General features: G+C 66.2%; 1 protein-coding gene across 2 annotated transcripts; it reads left to right on the top strand.

Annotated features, from left to right (window-relative positions):
• The first annotated feature begins 801 nt into the window (after nt 1-801).
• CASKIN1 (CASK interacting protein 1) lies at nt 802-17,720 on the top strand. 2 transcript variants are annotated; one of them, XM_027043573.2, is made up of 20 exons: nt 802-1,141; nt 6,198-6,249; nt 6,360-6,457; nt 6,666-6,811; nt 6,911-7,006; nt 7,135-7,265; nt 7,702-7,810; nt 7,890-7,998; nt 8,106-8,200; nt 8,364-8,481; nt 9,418-9,519; nt 9,614-9,702; nt 9,779-9,863; nt 9,950-10,041; nt 10,874-10,984; nt 11,073-11,174; nt 12,552-12,690; nt 12,771-14,828; nt 15,485-15,920; nt 16,256-17,720. In XM_027043573.2, the coding sequence occupies exons 1-20, from the start codon at nt 1,048-1,050 to the stop codon at nt 16,353-16,355; spliced, it is 4,362 nt and encodes a 1,453-aa protein (XP_026899374.1). In that variant the 5' UTR covers nt 802-1,047; the 3' UTR covers nt 16,356-17,720. The 2 variants fall into 2 exon arrangements, with proteins under 2 accessions (XP_026899374.1, XP_053068857.1); XM_053212882.1 differs by lacking the exons at nt 10,874-10,984; nt 11,073-11,174 and having other exon boundaries at nt 804-1,141.
• Nucleotides 17,721-17,905: the final 185 nt, after the last annotated feature.

Here is a 17,905-nt window from a genome sequence, read left to right as displayed (position 1 = left end):
CTGTTAAGCAAGACTGTCCAGCCCGGGAGTGGCCTGAGGCTGGAGAGTAAACACACTTGGTGGGGGATCAGATTGGTGCTGGGCAAGACTGTGACCCCATTGGTGCTGGGGATGGGGGTTGAGCCCCCATTGGTGGCAGGTGTGGGAGGCTGCACCGCACTTGGTGCTGGAGGGCTGCCCTGGGGTTGGGGTTCAGACTGAGGCTGGGGGGCAGGGAGCTGTTGCCCTGCATTGTTTGTGGAAAGAGCAGGAGGCTGCAGGGGAAGAAACGGCAGTTGGGGGTGGGGGTGCGGGTTCCCTGACACCGAATTCATTATTGGGAGATTCCTCTTCACAATCCCTCGACACCTCCCACGGGAACCACGGGCCAGAAATGTCTGACAGCCTCTGGCAGGCCGGCTCCCGTGCCGCCCGTGCCGCCCGTGCCCGGGTCTCTAGGCGCCCGGGTCCCCGCCCGCCCACTGCCTCCGAGTCCCTCCCCCCGCCCCGTGGATCCCGCAGCCTCTGGAAACCTCTCTCGGGCTCAGCCTCGCGCCGCCGCCGTGTCGGGGCTCAGTGTCCAGCACCGCCCCCCCCACCCCCGGCGGCTGCCGTCCCCAGCCCCTGGCGGTCGCCTGGGGCCGCGGGCTGTCCGCAGAGGCCGGCGCGGCCGGCGCGGCCCGCACGTGGGGAGGGGGCGTCTCGGGAGCACGGGGCCCGATGTAGGGGCGGAGCCAAGGAGCCGGGCGCGCGGCCGGCGCGGGCGGACGGAGGTCAGCGGCCGCAGGAGGGGGACCCAGGCGTCCGGGAGGCGGCGCCAGGTGCCGCGCCCCCGCCCTGGGCCGCCCCCCGCCCGTGACGCGCTCCCCGCCCCTCGGCGCCGGGAGCCCGAGCCCGAGCCCGAGCCCGAGCCCGAGCCCGAGCCCGAGGACCGCGCCGGGCGCGGGCGGCGGAGGAGGCGGCGGGGGAGGTAGGAGGATGCGGCCGGGGCCGCGGGGCCGCCGCCGCCGCCTCTGAGCCGCGCCGAGCGCACGGAGCGCAGCCGCGTCGCTGCGGCCCGGCCGCGCCATGGGGAAGGAGCAAGAGCTGGTGCAGGCGGTGAAGGCGGAGGACGTGGGGACCGCGCAGAGGCTGCTGCAGAGGCCGCGGCCCGGGAAGGCCAGTGAGTGCGGGGGGCGCGGGCGGGCGGGGGCCACCTCGGGCGCCGGCCCCCCACCCCTCCCGGCGCGGGGGATGCTGTCGGGTCCCCGGGGGCGGGGCGGGGCCAGCGGCGCCCAGACCCTCGGTCGGCACCCCCGCCTCCGGCCCGTCCCCCAGCCCCCCCCCCCCCAACCAGCCGGCACCTGGCCACAGGCGTCCCCCTCCCTTCCCGGGCTACGGGCTGACAGCTGGAGGGCTTTGCTGGGCCATCAAAGGGCGAGGCAGATGCCACCCCCACCCCCCCGCCCCGCTTCCCCACCGTGGAGGGAGGGAGGGGGCCCTGGCGGTGAGGGGCCACCACAGGACTGACAGTCCCTGTCAGACCCCCTCCCCGCCCCATGTTTAATAACACGCTTTGCAGGGAATGGGGGGCAGGACCATGTTGGGGGTGTGGCTGCCCAGGCATGGCCGGCTGGGGGCCATTTACTCATGCGGGAGCAGAGGCCCAAGGTCGCCCAGCCCAGGGCAAGCCTGTGCTCCAGGCAGGTGCAGACCCTGCCGCAGACCCTGGTCCTCTCTGGCTTCCCTGCTGGGAAAGGGGCTGGGCAGTGGGGGGAGGGGGCTCCCAGTGGCCATCCTGAGCTTGCGCTGTGAGGGCCCCTGGGAAAGGTTGGGAGCTTGGAGTCCTGATCCCAGCACTCATCCCAGCTCAGCCCAGAGCCTCCCCGGGGGCCACCGGAGATGGATGGATGGGTGTGTGGACCAGCTGGGTGTGCGGCTGCGCACGTATGGCCATGTCAGTGTGTCAGGGCACCTGTGCGGGCACGGGCAGGACTCTGCAGGGTGGCACGTGCGGTCTGGGTGCCTCACTCTCCCCCCGCCCGCCCCCCCCCCCCCCGGGACTGTAGGTAACCCAGGGCACATATATACAGGCTGGCTCTGTCTTGTGCTCTCCAGGCCCAGGGATGGTCTGCTAGTTGGGGTCAGCTTCATGGCCTCAGGGCTCAGAAGGGGAGGGCTTCTAGGCCGAGGCAGCCTTAGCCGAGCCTTGAAAGCAGGTGGAGGGATTGAAAGGAGGGATTGAAAGGGAGGGAAGGCAAGGTAAAGGTTTCCACCTAGTGGTCACGCGACCTTGGGAACCGAGGACTCCGGCTCTCCAGTCCTCAGTCTCCTCATCTGTAGGATGGGGGCGGTTTTGGTCCCTGCCTCACAGAAGAGCACGCACGAAGAACAGGTACTTCATACATGCTCGGGAAGTGCTGTGACTGTCTCCTTAGGCAGCCCCAGACGGGCTTCAGGGGAAGCCGGGGCATCAGATTGGGCCGTCCAGGGAAGGTGTGGGGACTTGTACCTGGATCTTCGCATTTGTCCCTGCATGGTCTGCTTTCTGGGAGAGACACCTGCCCTGGGCCCCGTATCTGGGCTCTCTGACTCACAGGGGCGGGCGTAATAAATCAGACAGAGAAATCCCTCCATGAATTAGCTCGGTTGTCATGGCAACGCTGGCCTGCTTTGGAGTAAGATGTATTTTGATTCAGCAAAGTACAGGCTGGAGTTTGGGCCATGGGGTGGGGGGCATCCAGCGGTGCTCTCTCGGACCCCCGGACTCCAGAGGTCTTCCCTGGATAGTTGTTTCTGTGACCTCCACCCACTTCTGGTACCTTCCCTCCACCCCAAGCCCTGAGTGTTGCCCCAGGGTCTGCCTCCAAGCAAGCCTCCTCTCACACGCTCAGGCACCGGGACCCTCAGCGGCTGTCCTTGAGGGGAAGGAGACGGTGCTCTGGAGGGAGAATGCCAGGGTGGGGCTGGCCTTGTGCCCTTTCTTCTGGCCCCACCTCCCCTTCCCCGAATTCACTGCGCGCTACAGACCAACATGCCTGTTTCGTCTCACCTTGGCCCACTAATACTTTCCTTGCGGTATCCGGCCAGAGCTCCCTGCCTGGGGTGGGGGCAGGGGGGAGACCACCTGGCCCTGCCTGACCTGGGGAGGTGAGAGAGCGCCTTGCCCTGTGCTGGCGTCAGAGGCCAGGACTGCATCCCTAGAGGGGACAGATGTGGCTCTGTGGGGCTGGCAGACAAGTGGCTTCTGTGGTTGGAGGAGCATCTGGGCAGGGGTGGAGGGAGGCCCCAAGGGCAGCGTGAGAGAGGGGCTGAGACCCCACCCCCACCCCCTGCCTGGGCCTCTGCAGTTTGGAGTCTGGGGCCCACCTCAAGGGCAGGGATGGTCCCAGGAAAGTGGTGAGAGGACTGGATGACCAGAGCTGGGAGAGCCCAAGACATGGGGCAGGTTGGGGACGAAGTTTATGTACATCGGCCACGTGGAGGCTGCAGGACTTGGGCCCTTGTGGACCAGAGAAGGGGGACCTCTGCATCCCCACCTGCCCCCTTCTCCCCTGCCTCTCAGGCCCCTCCAGCCGTGCCTGCTCCAGCGTCACACAGAGCGCCTGTCTCTGTGAACTGCGCCTCCCCAACCCCAGGCAGGCTTCGGTTGTGTAACTTCCCTGTGAGCCCGGGGCCCACCACAGGAATCGGGGGTGCTCCAAGATCTCGGGCTCCCCTCCACCAATTCCAGCTACCTTTCCCTCTGAGGAGACCTACAGCGAGGAGGGGGTGACGGGACCTCAGTGGGATTCCCCCCTCGTGTAAGGAGTGGTCTTCCTGATGGGGACTGCCCTTCTGGGGCCTTGACCTCCAGCCCCTCTAAAATTTCAATGCTTGCAGGTGTGGCCAGGTGAGAGGGGTGGGGAGACCTGGCTACCTTGGAATTAACGAGAAGGGGGAGCAAACATCAGAACTGGGGAGAGTGTTCTAGAAGAGAACATCCTGAGCATGGCCCCCAGGGGGCAGGTGCTGCTACGGGACAGCAATGTTGGGGATCCAGGGTATCTGTTCCGGCACCAATTTACCTAGCATCTCATATGGGCCCCGCACTGTTTCTGCCACCAAGGATATGGCATTGAGCACAATAGATAAAAACCCCATCCTTCTGGATCGTGTTGTTTAGTGATGGAGACAGACAACAATCATTAGGCGGTATTGATAGGGGCCAGAGAGAGAAACACAACAGATAGGGACAGGAAGGGGGTTGCCATTCTAGATGGGGAGCCCGGTGGGGCTTCTCCAAGCAGGTGGCATTTGGATAAAGTCCTGAATGACATAAGGGAGAGAGTCATGGGGATAAATGGGGGGAAAGCAGCCCCCCTCCACCATATACACAGTGTGTGCAAAGGCCCTGTGGCAGGGGCCGCCAGTGTGCTGTAGCACCATCACTGAGGCTTGTGTGGCTGGAAGAGGGCTGATGAGAAAGTCAAAGCGAAGCAGGAGGGCCATGTCCTGTGAGCCATTGGCCAGCGTTGGTCTTCGCCCCCAGTGACACAGGAGCTGTTGGAGGGTTTCAGGAGAGGAGTGGTGGGATGTCATGTTCTAACAGGGTCCCCCTGACCTCAGTGGTACAGAGGACAGACTGAGGGGCAGGGTACAAGTGGGGATGACAGTGGAGAGGTGATGGCAGCGATCCTTTGAGAGATGCTGGCCTGGTCAGGGTGGTGACAGTGACCGTGGGGAGAATAATAGGACCCCGAGTGTATTCGGAGGTCGTCTTGAAGGTGGAGCCAAACAGGACTTGCTGATGGAGACACTATCGGGCGCTCAGGGCTGACTCCAAGGTTTTGGCCTGGACCACTGAGGGGAGGGTGGCTTTGCTGCCACCTTAGATGGACATCAGTGCCCCAAAGTGTGTGAGCAGGGCGGGAGTGGGGCAGCGGAGACGCCTCTTTCCCAGGAGCCTCTGCTCTGCTCTACTCTGTGCAGGAGAAACCCCTCGCTGGAGAGGTTGGGGGTGGGATTCCCACAGAGCTAAAACTAGTAATTGCCACTTATGGAGGCGACTCTCTGCCAGACCCTTCATGCTTTAAGGGTGGACGCACACTTAAGCCTATGAGGCTGGCCCCGTTAGCCCCCTTTGAGCTCAAGGCCAGGGCTATAGGGCTAGTAAGGGCCCAGTGAGACTCTGAATTTGAGCCCTACTGACTTCGTAGGCTCTGTGGGCCCTCGAGGCCTCACACCACGCATCCCGCGGCTGAGAGCCAAGGCTGGGGCAGTGGGGGCTGCTGTGGGTCACCAAGCAGCTCCTGGAGCAGCCCCTCTGTGACTCGACTCCCTTGGGTTCCTGCTCTTGGGGGCCCCTGCCTCCATCCCTGTCCTGGGCCTGGACAAAGGGGCTTCTGTCCTGCCAGCCCCTCCCTCACAGAGCGACTGACCCACAAATGGGTTATGTAACCATGGCCCAGACAGGCAGGGGCTTGGCCTGAGTCCGGCTGGAACCGAGCCCACAGGGAGGGTTTCGGTGGGCTCCCCTCCTCTGACAGTCAGCTGGTGGAGGCCAGGACCTGGGTGGGGGGGGGGGCGGTTCGGGAGGAGACTAGGGACCCAAAGGGAGGGCTTGGGCCCCTCGGGCTTCAGGCAGACTGATCCCAGTGCCCAAGTGGGCCCTTGTAGATGTGGTGGCCATGCTTGTGTCGTCACTCAGGGGCACCAGGCCACCAGCCTGCCTCCCCTTCCTGCCTTGCCAGGTGGGACTCAACCACACGGGCAGGCCCAGGGCTGGGAATGGGGGGAGGCTGCACCCTGAAAATGCAGATCTTCCCCCAGAGATACCCCCATTTCCGGGTGTTCCAGCCTTCCCAGGCCACCCCCGGCCCCATCTGGGTCCTTTGGAGAAACAGATTGTGCCGGCTCTCTCCCTCCCGCCATCGGCAGGTGCTTAGCCAGCGTCCCAAGGGAGGGGGTACATGTGCACATGTGTGTGCCTGTGTGGGTGCACAGCTCTGGCTTCCTTCCCCCGGTGGGGACAGGCTTGGAGCCTTTGGCTCTGTGAACTTACCAACACCTTAGTTCAGTCCAAAAGCTGGTACCTGGAGCTGAGTGCAGGGGACAGAGATGAAATGTTTTCTGGCTAAAGACTAAAGATAGCTTTGGCTCTGAGCCTGCCAGAGAGCTAGCCAGCACCCTCTGCCTGCTCTTAGGCTGCCTGGAGGGGCTGGGCAGAGCCCCCCTCACTGTCACTTTCCCATCCCTAGAGCTCCTGGGCTCCACCAAGAAGATCAATGTCAACTTCCAGGACCCAGATGGGTGAGTTCTCAGCCAGGGAGATGCCCGGCTGGCAAGGGGTTCCAGGGGGGCTCCTGCGGAAGGCCGGGGTGCCCGGGTCCTTGCCTTTTCATGCCTGTCGCCCGCTGCAGTTTCTCGGCCCTGCACCACGCGGCCCTGAACGGCAACACAGAATTGATCTCCCTGCTGCTGGAGGCCCAGGCTGCTGTGGACATCAAGGACAACAAAGGCAAGGCCTGATAGGGACCTCGGAGCCAGATCAGGGGGTCAAGGTCAGGGGTAGTGTCTCTAGAGACCTGAATGGTCCCATGATTGAGGTGTCAGTCCCGAGTCTCCATCTGGGTGGAAGCGGGATTCCATGGGATCAGTATCCTGTGGGCCTGGGTTGGGTCCAGGGTCAAGGGCTAGCTCCCAACGGGCCCCCTGCCCACTCCTAGGCATGCGGCCGCTGCACTATGCGGCCTGGCAGGGCCGGAAGGAGCCCATGAAGCTGGTGCTGAAGGCGGGCTCGGCGGTGAACATCCCGTCTGACGAGGGCCACATCCCTCTGCACCTGGCAGCCCAACACGGTCACTATGATGTGGTAAGGGACACCTCAGGGTGGGGGTGGGGAGGGCCCTTGCACGGGCGGTGCCAGCCCAGCAGCCGCCCTCGAGTCTGACTGCGCCCTGCGGCCCCACAGTCCGAAATGCTGCTACAGCACCAGTCCAATCCATGCATGGTGGACAACTCGGGGAAGACGCCCCTGGACCTGGCTTGTGAGTTCGGCCGCGTTGGGGTAAGTGTCCCCAGAGAGCTGGGTGGGACTCCATCTGCTCTGTCTTCCCTCCTGGGGTGGGGGAGGGGAGACACGCCTGCAGCCTCCCGCCCCATGTGCGGGCCCCCCTTCTCTGACCCCTCCTCAAGGTGGTCCAGCTGCTTCTAAATAGCAACATGTGCGCGGCCTTGCTGGAGCCCCGGCCGGGGGATACGACCGACCCCAACGGCACCAGCCCCCTGCATCTGGCAGCCAAGAACGGCCACATTGACATCATCAGGTATGGCCGAGTGCGGCTGGGGGGAGGGAGACCCGGCCATGGGCTTCCTGCTCCCGGTTTAGTGACAGGAGCAGCCAGGGAGCCGAGGGGATGCCATCAGGCCTCCGCGTGCAAAGGATGCCTCCGGCCGCCCACGTAAAGGATGCACTGGAGGGGTCTGGGGGTTGGCTTCTTCAGCCCCAAGCCCAGGTTGTGGCCCTGACACTTGCTGGGCGACCTCGTGGAGACACTTGACTTCTCCGAGACCCCGCTGTACGGGTTAGCACGAGGCCAGCACTTGCACCAGTGCTTGGTCACTGTCAGACCCCCTGTTGCCCGGGAGGCAGGGCAGGGCTGGCTCACCCTCAGGGCCTGGGACCTGGGGCCCCATGGGGGGATGGGACAGAGCTCCTGCCACGAGGCGCTGCCCACTCCCACCCGCCCACCCTCCTTCTAGACTCCTCCTCCAAGCCGGCATCGACATAAACCGCCAGACCAAGTCTGGCACAGCCCTGCATGAGGCCGCACTCTGCGGGAAGACAGAAGTGGTCCGGCTGCTGCTGGATGTGAGTCAGGGGGCTGGGGGAGCTGGGGCACGTGGGGGCATGGGGGCTCCTGACGGGCCTCACCCTCTGGCACATACAGAATGGGATTAATGCCCACGTGAGGAACACCTACAGCCAGACGGCCCTGGACATTGTGCACCAGTTCACCACATCCCAAGCCAGCAAGGAGATCAAACAACTGCTTCGAGGTGGGACCAGGGCGGGGTTGGGGGGGGTTGGGGATAATGGGGAGGGCAGGGCTGGGTCAGGCCAGCTCGAAGGACTGTGGGGGGGGGTCTGTCTCCTGTGTCCCCAGAGGCCTCGGCGGCCCTGCAGGTCCGGGCGACCAAGGATTACTGCAACAATTACGACCTGACCAGCCTCAACGTGAAAGCTGGGGACATCATCACAGTAAGGGCGGCCCGGGGCTGTGCGGGCAAGGGTGGGCGGGACCCCGGACGTGACGCCCATAACACCTTGTGCAGCAGTTGGGTGGTCTGGGGGCCACCCGCCCACTGGGCCTGTGGGGTGTCCCCCTGAGCACGCCCCCCCCACCCCCCGCCTCATCTGGCAGGTCCTAGAGCAGCATCCGGATGGCCGGTGGAAGGGCTGTATCCATGACAACCGGACGGGCAACGACCGGGTGGGCTACTTCCCGTCGTCCCTGGGCGAGGCCATCGTGAAGCGAGCAGGCAAGTCCCACCCAGGCCTGGGCTTGGGGGCCCGAAGGAAGCCGGTGCACGTGTGTTGGGTGGCAGGGCCACTCCTAGGTGTGGGATCCAGAGTGGGGTCATGCCGGCTCTCATCAGCACCCCCACACCTTTTCCTTCATTTATTTAATAGACATTGTGCACCAGCCACTAGGAATAGACGGTGACCCAGACGTCCAAGAATGATGGGCGTCATTCTTGCTCTCGAGGAGCTCACCTCTGGGAAGGGAGGGGAGCAGGGGCCAGTGGCGTAAATACACGAACAGACGTGACGACTAACGCCATAGGGAACGTGGACGGAGACTTGCTTCTTAGGGTGCTCAGAGAAGCCCCTGAGAAATGGGAGGGGCTGGCCCCAGGCACAGCATCCTGACAGCAGGGCTCACATATGCAAAGGCACTGAGGCAGAGCAGAGCATAAGGGTCCCAAAGGAGGCCAGCATAGCATGGCTGGTGCAGAGTGAGTGAGAGGGTTGGGGGGCGAATCCACAGGGCATGGATTGTTTTCAGACGGGGACCACCGAGAGGGTTACCTCCTGGAGAGGATGAGGACATTGACAGGTGGGGTGAGGGTACGGTGTGTGGGGGGGGGGGGCAGTTAGGAGGCGTGGCCAGCCTGCCCAGTGTCATCTAGGCTTTTGGGGCCCTCTTCCCCCTCCCTGCTCCCCTGGCAGAGAGGAGGTACACCCTCTGCTCTCCCCACCCAGGACCACAGGGCCACTGGCAGGACTGCCTGGCCTGGGCCCTCTTGCCCCGTTCTCCTGCTCTCAAAGGTATAGGGTGCGGAGGGGGTCTTCTGAGGTTCTCTCAGCTCCTTGGAGACAGCTAGGGCCAGACAGGCCAGGGACACCCCCCTCTCCATGTCAGGCCCCCGGACCCGGCTGGTCTGACATTCCAGGAGGCTGTTCCTGGTCCACAGGTTCTCGGGCAGGTACTGAACCAAGCCCATCCCAGGCAGGCAGCTCACCGGGGCCCTCTGCGCCCCCCGAGGAGATCTGGGTGCTGAGGAAGCCTTTTGCAGGTACGTGGGGGGGCCCCCCGGTGAGCAGGGCAGCGGAGCTTCCCAGGCAGCAGCCGGGCCGGCACCCACGGAGGGTGCTCCCTCGTGTTGGCAGGTGGGGACCGCAGCGGCAGCCTGGGCAGCGTGGCTGGTGGACGAAGCAGTGGGGGCCACACCCTGCATGCGGGCTCCGAAGGGGTCAAGGTAGGTGGTCTGGGGGCAGGGCCGGGGCCGCCTGGGTGCAGAGCGGCGCTGGCCAGCCATCCCGTCTGGGTTGCAGCTCCTGGCGACGGTGCTGTCGCAGAAGTCGGTCTCTGAGTCCAGCCCTGGGGACGGCCCCGCCAAGCCTCCAGAGGGCTCCACAGGTAAGAGCAAGGACGCGGCACTGCTGGCCTGGCGAGGAGGTGGCCCCCCGGGTGGCCCCGGCCCCACCACGCCCTCTTGTCTCCAGGTGCAGCCCGGTCCCAGCTCCCAGCGGCCCACGCAGGGCAGGTGTATGGGGAGCAGCCACCCAGGAAGCCGGAGCCAGCCTCGGAGGGCAAGGTACAGGGCCGGGGCTGGCAGCAGGGAGGGGCTCCCGGGCAGCCTGCGTGGTCTGGCCGCGGCGTGGCGGGGGGCCCTTGACAGGCCAGGCCCGTACTTCTGTCCGTCTGTCAGTCTGTGTGTGTAGCTGTCATCTATCGCGTGGGTCATGTATGTCAGCTAGCGCGTCCTGGCAGTGAGACGTGGGTGTGAGGTGAGCAGGGAACGTGCCTGCGTGTGGGTGGCGATGGTGAGCCGGGCACGTGTGCTTGTGTGTGTGCGTGTAGAAGGCTGCGGGTGTGAGGCGAGACCAGGTGTGTGTGTGTGTGTGTGTGTGTGTGTGTGTGTGTGTGTGTGTGTGTGTGTGACGGGGGGGTGAGCAGGGCCCCATGTGCTGAGAAGGTGCGAGCGGCTGGCTGTTTCCTCCCCCACGCCCCTGGACGGAGCCCACCCGCCAGGGAGTGTGGGGGCTGTGCTGAGGCGCCCCACCCGAGGCCCCGGTCCCGAGCCCCTTACACGGGGCTGCACCACAGGGTGTCCCTGGTGCAGGAACGGGGGGATGGTCAGGGAAGCCCATGACACGGACAGCAGCTGGACTCTTCTGGTGGAGACCACGGGAGGAGGCCAGGACGCTGACGGAGCTCGCGACGGCGGCGTTGGGGAGCCCACAGTGAGGAGCAGCACCGGTGCCAGGCCGCCCCAGGCCCGGCCACAGGGGGACCGGCGGACGGCAGACCGAGCGGCCGAGGCCTTCTGCTGAGCAGAGAAGGAGACAGCGCAGCGGCCGGGGTGCACGCATGCCCGGTGGGCGGGCAGGCGAGCGAGCCTGCAGCGGGTGCCTTGTGTCTTCCAGAGTGCCGAGGCCGTCGGCCAGTGGCTCGCCACGTTCCAGCTGCAACTCTATGCCCCCAATTTCATCAGCGCTGGCTACGACCTGCCCACCATCAGCCGCATGACCCCGGAGGTGGGCTGCCCAAAGGCTGGCCGCCGGTCACGACCGACATGGCCCCCCTGCCCCCAGCCTGCTGCTAACGGGCCTCTCCTCTACCTAGGACCTCACGGCCATCGGGGTCACCAAGCCAGGCCACCGGAAGAAGATCACCGCAGAGATCAGCGGCTTGAGCATTCCCGACTGGCTGCCTGAGCACAAACCCGTAAGGCTCCCTGCACCCCAGCGGCTGTGCCCAGGATGGTCAGACAGACAGACAGACTGCCTCCCTGGCTACAGCCCTCACCCGCCCTCCGGGGCTCCAGAGAGAGAAAAGAGGATGGCCTCTGTTTATCTGTCACGGGTGCTGGAGCCAGCCTTCTGGGGGCAGGGGTGACAGCCTCTGGGGTTCGTCAGGGCAAGGGGAGCCTGAAGCCGGGAGGGTGCCCCTCTCCAGTATGCGCTCCCGCAAAGATCCCTCCACACCCGGGCAGCCACCCGGGCACCCGCCTGGCACCCCGCAGCACTGCCCACCGCATACCCACCCAGACGCTAGAGGCCCCCGTGCTGACGGATGCGTGTGCACCCAGACACGTGCGCGGGGAGGGTGTCCGCCTGCTTCGTGTGTACAGACAGCACGCGTGCACCAAATATAGCCAAGGCGCCCGCTGACGACTGCATGCACACACCCACACATCGCACTGCACGCGCTGGCTGTGTGGATGGCGGACGCCCACACAGACCACGGTTCGTGCCGTGGCTAACCATCAACCTGTGGTGTGACAGGTTCTGGGCCTGCGCAAGGCGGGCCCCAGGCCTGTGGAATCTACGCTGCCTCTCTGAGCCTCGGGCTGGGCTTGAGGAGAGATCCCGTGGCCACCCGGAGCCCCCAGGGCTGTGGGTCGGCGACTGGCGGGTTCATGCTCAGCGTGCTCCGTCGGCGGCTCGGGGGTGCTCCCAACGAGCAGGTCCCCGTCCCGCGGGCCTGCTTTGCTCTGTGCACCCAGGGGTGACCAAGTGTGCCGCGTGTTGGTGGGCGAGTGACATCCAGCTGGGAGTGTGCACAGGTGGACGTGGTTCAGGGAGCCACCACGTGCTTCTGGGTAAAGAGCATCACGGGTAGTTCCACGCGTGCGTGACGTGTGCCCAGTGAGGGTGTGGAAGTGGCGAGAGGGTGTGCGCGTGATGTGGAGAGTGTTGGTGCCCGCGTATGGCTGGGATGCACCGTGTGCGTACACGTGTCCGGTCGGTGGTGCCGTGTGTCCGTGTCTATGACGTGCAAGGCGTGTCCCCCGGGGTGCTGTCCCCACGGCTGCCTTGGCAGGTGAGGAAGCTCGTTCTTGCTCCCCCCCCCCAAACGGTGTCCCGAGGATAGGGTCACCCCTGTGTGTGTGTGCGTGTGCTCGCACATGCGTGTGTGCTGCTGGCCTTGGGCTCCTACTGAGGTCGCGCTGTCTCTGAAGCTGACACCTCTGGCCTGTCTATCCGTCCTTCTGTCTGTCTGTGCCAGGCTGGCCCGGTGCCCCCACCCCCGAAAGCTCGGAGTAGCGAGCAGGGTGTGGACAGCTAGCTCGGGCTGCCCTCCGTGTCCCCTGCTCCACAGGCGAACCTGGCTGTGTGGCTGTCCATGATCGGCCTGGCCCAGTACTACAAAGTGCTGGTGGACAACGGCTATGAGAACATCGACTTCATTACCGACATCACCTGGGAAGACCTACAGGAGATCGGCATCACCAAGCTGGGTGAGGCCCCCGGCCCCGGGCTCCTCCGCCTTCTGGTCCCTGCCGCCCTCCCCGGCCTGACCTGCCCATGCCCTACCCAGGCCACCAGAAGAAGCTGATGTTGGCAGTGAGGAAACTGGCGGAGCTGCAGAAGGCAGAGTACGCCAAGTTTGAGGGGGGACCCCTGCGCCGGAAGGCCCCACAGTCGCTCGAGGTGATGGCCATTGAGTCACCTCCCCCGCCCGAGCCTGCCCCGGCTGACTGCCAGTCACCCAAGATGACCACCTTCCAGGACAGCGAGCTCAGTGGTGAGCTGCAGGCTGCCATGACTGGCCCGGCCGAGGGGGGCGCCGCCGCCGCCACCACCGCCACCACCGCCGAGAAGCCCTCCAACCACCTGCCCCCGACGCCGAGGGCCTCCGTGCGGCAGGAGCCCAGCCTGGGTGGACAGGCGCGGCACATGAGCAGCTCTCAGGAGCTGCTGGGGGACGGGCCCCCTGGGCCCGGCAGCCCCATGTCACGAAGCCAGGAGTACCTGCTGGACGAAGGGCCAGCCCCTGGCACCCCACCCAAGGAGACCCGGCCCAGCCGCCACGGCCACAGCGTCAAGCGGGCCAGCGTGCCTCCGGTGCCTGGCAAGCCGCGGCAGGTCCTTCCGCCAGGTGCCAGCCACTTCACACCTCCCCAAACGCCCACAAAAGCCCAGCCGGGCTCCCCTCAAGCCCTGGGGGGGCCTCATGGTCCAGCCCCAGCCACAGCCAAGGTGAAGCCCACCCCGCAGCTGCTGCCACCAACAGAACGACCCATGTCACCCCGTTCGCTGCCTCAGTCACCCACACACCGCGGCTTTGCCTATGTGCTGCCCCAGCCCGTGGAGAGCGACGCAGGGCCGGCCGCTCCCGGGCCCGTGCCTGTGCCCGCGGCCGCCCCCCCGCCCGTGCCCACACTGTGCCTGCCTCCGGAGGCTGACGCGGAGCCAGGGCGGCCCAAGAAGCGTGCCCACAGCCTGAATCGCTATGCGGCATCCGACAGCGAGCCAGAGCGGGACGAGCTGCTGGTGCCAGCCGCCGCAGGGCCCTACGCCACCGTCCAGCGGCGCGTGGGCCGTAGCCACTCGGTGCGAGCGCCCGCCGGAACCGACAAGAACGTCAACCGCAGCCAGTCCTTTGCGGTGCGGCCCCGAAAGAAGGGGCCGCCCCCGCCCCCGCCCAAGCGCTCCAGCTCAGCCATGGCCAGCGCCAACCTGGCAGATGAGTCGGCGCCAGATGCTGAGACGGAAGGGGCTGGGACCGAGGATGGCCGGCTGGGGGTCCGGGCACAGCGCCGGCGGGCCAGCGACCTGGCTGGCAGCGTGGACACAGGCAGCGCTGGCAGCGTGAAGAGCATCGCAGCCATGCTAGAGCTGTCATCCATTGGGGGTGGGGGCCGAGCAGCCCGCAGGCCCCCTGAGGGCCACCCCACGCCCCGCCCCGCCAGCCCGGAGCCAGGCCGGGTGGCCACGGTGCTGGCCTCGGTGAAGCACAAGGAAGCCATTGGGCCTGACGGCGAGGTGGTGAACAGGCGCCGCACCCTCAGCGGGCCGGTCACGGGACTCCTGGCCACCGCCCGCAGGGCGCCTGGGGAGTCAGGGGGGCCTGCAGACCACGGCCACTTTGTGGAGGATGGGAGCGCCCGGCAGCGGTCTCGAGGTCCAGCCAAGGGAGAGGCGAGTGGGGAGGGCCCGCCCCTGGCCAGAGTGGAGGCCAGTGCCACGCTCAAGAGGCGCATCCGAGCCAAGCAGAGTCAGCAGGAGAGCGTCAAGTTCATCCTGACGGAGTCTGACACGGTCAAGCGCCGGCCCAAGGCCAAGGAGCGGGAAGCAGGTCCTGAGCCGCCGCCGCCACTGTCTGTGTACCAGAATGGCACGGGCACCGTGCGCCGCAGGCCGACCTCTGAGCAGACTGGGCCCCCGGAGCTGCCCCCGCCGCCCCCACCTGCAGAACCCCCGCCCTCCGACCTGATGCACCTTCCCCCGCTGCCCCCGCCTGACACGGATTCCCGGAAGCCAGCCAAGCCGCCTGTCTCTCCCAAGCCCATGCTGGCTCAGCCTGTTCCCAAGATCCAGGGCTCACCCACACCTGCCTCCAAGAAGGTGCCGCTGCCAGGTCCTGGCAGCCCAGGTAGGTGAAGGGAGCCAGCTGGGGAAGCCCCCCCCCCCACCTCCCCACTCCATGGTCTGAGGGGTTTTCCTCTTGAACTTGAGGAAGGCCAGGTGGAATGGGGTGGGAAGCACAAGGTGAAGACCCTTGTGCTCAGACCTCAGACCCTGTCATCCACCCACCTATTGGACAACACTGCCGACCCCAAATTGGGAGGAGGGTGGATGTTTGTCACCTTGTTCAGTGGATGAGGCACAGAAACCCATGGATAACAGCACCTGTTGGAGGGAAGACAGGTGCACGATGCTGGGTCACGGAGGACTCTGGGAGGCTTGAGAGTGACCAAGCTTGAAAGTCACCCCAGCACTAGAGAGAGGGGGCAGGCTTCCAAGCAGAAGGATCAGACATGCGAAGGCCCCGTGGTATTCAAGCAACCCAAGGGCCAGTGTCTGCAGCAGGCCACACCTGAAGGGGGATGGAGGGGGTAGTGTGCGGACAGAGAAGGGTCTGGAAGCCGGTGACCCGAGCAGATACGCATAGGGAAACGCGCCCCCTGGCGGCTGCAGGGAGCCGGGGCTCCGAGGGGCAGCGGGGTCCGCAGCGCTGTTCTCGAGGGCGAGGCGGAGCGCTGCGGCAGGGCTCTCCCGCCCCCTGTGCGAATCTCCTCCTCCCCGCAGAGGTGAAGCGCGCCCACGGCACGCCGCCGCCCGTGTCTCCCAAGCCGCCGCCGCCGCCCACGGCGCCCAAGCCTGCCAAGGCCGCGGCGGGGCTGCAGTCTGGCAGTGCCAGCCCGTCGCCCGCGCCCTCGCCGGCTCGCCAGCCACCCGCCGCCCTCGCTAAGCCGGCCAGCACGCCGCCCTCGCTGAGCGCCAGCCCCGCCAAGCCCCCGTCCCCCGGCGCGTCCGCGCTGCACGTGCCCGCCAAGCCACCGCGCGCCGCCGCCGCCGCCGCCGCCACCACCGCCACCGCCACCGCCGGGCCCCCCGCCGCGCCCGACGGCGCCTCGCCGGGAGACAGCGCCCGGCAGAAACTGGAGGAGACGAGCGCGTGCCTGGCGGCCGCGCTGCAAGCCGTAGAGGAGAAGATCCGGCAGGAGGACGCGCAGGGCGCGCGGTAGGTGCGGGGCGGGGTCCGCGCGCGCTCCGAGGCTGCGGCGCTCCAGCTCGAGTCGAGGGAGGGGCGGGGCGGGGCGGGGCGGGGCTGCGGGGCGGGGCCCGGGGCAGCAGGGGCGGGGTCGCGTCGCGTCGTGCTGGGCCGGGCCCGGGGCGGCGGGGGCGGGGTCGAGTAGGGCTGAGGAGCGGAGGCAGGGGCGGGTCGTGCGGGGCTGCGGAGCCGGGGGTCGAATCTTGCGGCTCGGTGGAGGCGGGGCAGGTCGTGAGGGACAGGGGCGGGGCCCGGGCAGGGTGTCGCGCGCCCGCGCCGCCGGCTCACGCCGCGCCCGCCCCCAGCCCCTCGTCCGCGGAGGAGAAGAGCACCGGCAGCATACTGGACGACATCGGCAGCATGTTCGACGACCTGGCCGACCAGCTGGACGCCATGCTGGAGTGACGCGGCTGCTCACGTCGGGCCCGCCCGCGCCGCCCGGGGCCCCCGGCCCGCACACTGACCTTTACCTCAGGGTGGGCACCTCTGGGCGCAGCGCGAGCGGGCAGGGCGGAGGGCCGACGGGGGCCAAGCGGGCAGGGGCGGGCCCGTGCTGCCCATCCCCTGCACAAGCACAACTCCTGCCCCCTGGGCCCAGGCCGGAAGGCCGGCCTGGAGGACTGCCTGGCCAGGGGACCCGAGGGCTCTAAGTAAATGCTGCTGCCCGGCGGGTGCCCGTCCCCGTCTGCTGCTCCCTGTGCAATAACTGCTGGGCCACACCCGCCCACCCGCGCCGGGCTCTGCCTGCTGCGGGGGAGGAAGGGCAGCCCCTGGCCCCCTGCCCTGAGGCCAGGCCGGGTCTGCCCTGGGAGGCAGTGGGAGGCGGACGGCCGCTTTGGCCCCCTCCCCGATCTGTGGCAGAGCACAGGCCTATGCCCAGCACAGAACTGCCCATTGGGGACTTCTGCCAGCCGCTCCAGCGCAGCACAAGGGACTGGGGCTGGGATCACGCCCCCTGCCCCACTGTACCCCCCAGAATATAAGCTATCGAGAGTATTAATTTATTGGGAATGAGCTGAGGCAGATTTCCCCAGAGAAACAAAAAGGTATAACTTTAACAAATATATATTTAAAGAAAGAAAAAATATTATTGATTCTATAGAAAACCATTTACCAACTGTAAGGACACTGAAGTCTAGCTCAAGACAAAAGCTGTTAGAGGCCCTGGCTGTCCGTCTGTCCATCCTTCCCTCCCTCTGTCTAGGACACCTGGCCCAGTAGCACAAACAGGAGGCTGGGGTCCGGGAGGGTCCGTGCTCCACTAGGGCCTCCCCTCGCTCTCCTAACTTCTCTGCGTCTGAAGAACTCAAAGGATGTGCCTTGCTCGCTGCTGGGCTGTGTCCTCCACACCGTGGAGCCGGTGGGGAGGGGCTCCCTGCTCTCCCAGGGTGCCGGTGTGAGGCGCGCCTGGGCTCCGGGGGAGCCGTGCGTGCAGCGTGGGCACGTCAGCTGGGTGACCTCGGTGGGTGCAGGGCGTGCATGCCAGGCTGCGTGTGGCGTGTGTCAGGGTGTGCCTGACCCTCCCTCCTCAGGGCTCCTCGCTGGCCCCGTACAGACAGCCTGCCCTCCCCCACCTGAGTTCCCATGGACGCTTCTGCTCATGGTCCAAGGCTGTGTCGTGTGGTTGTTCTTGCCCTCTCTCTCTTTTCCTCTCTCTCCCCTTTCCAAAAAGTACTGACTGGCCTCCTCTATTGTGTTTGCTGATCCACGTGTGTTGGGCACAACTTTGACGTTTCTTAAAAAAAAAAAAAAAAAAAAAAAAAAAAAGAATTTAAAAACGCCGAAAACCAGCGGTTGTGAGGCGGGCGGGTGGAAGGGGTCAGCCAAGGTGGCATCTGAGTGTGTGGGCCCTTTCCAGCTGTCATGCCCTGATACTTCCCCAGGTGGGTGTGCCTGGCCTCCCTTCAACGGGCGGCCCAGGCTGGGGCTCCAGCAAGTGGGGAGGGGGGTTCCGG

Source organism: Acinonyx jubatus, chromosome E3 (genome assembly GCF_027475565.1).
Source record: "Acinonyx jubatus isolate Ajub_Pintada_27869175 chromosome E3, VMU_Ajub_asm_v1.0, whole genome shotgun sequence".
NCBI classification, from domain to species: domain Eukaryota; kingdom Metazoa; phylum Chordata; class Mammalia; order Carnivora; family Felidae; genus Acinonyx; species Acinonyx jubatus.
Note: the sequence above shows the minus strand (reverse complement) of the source record. Positions and strands in the feature narration are given on the sequence as shown.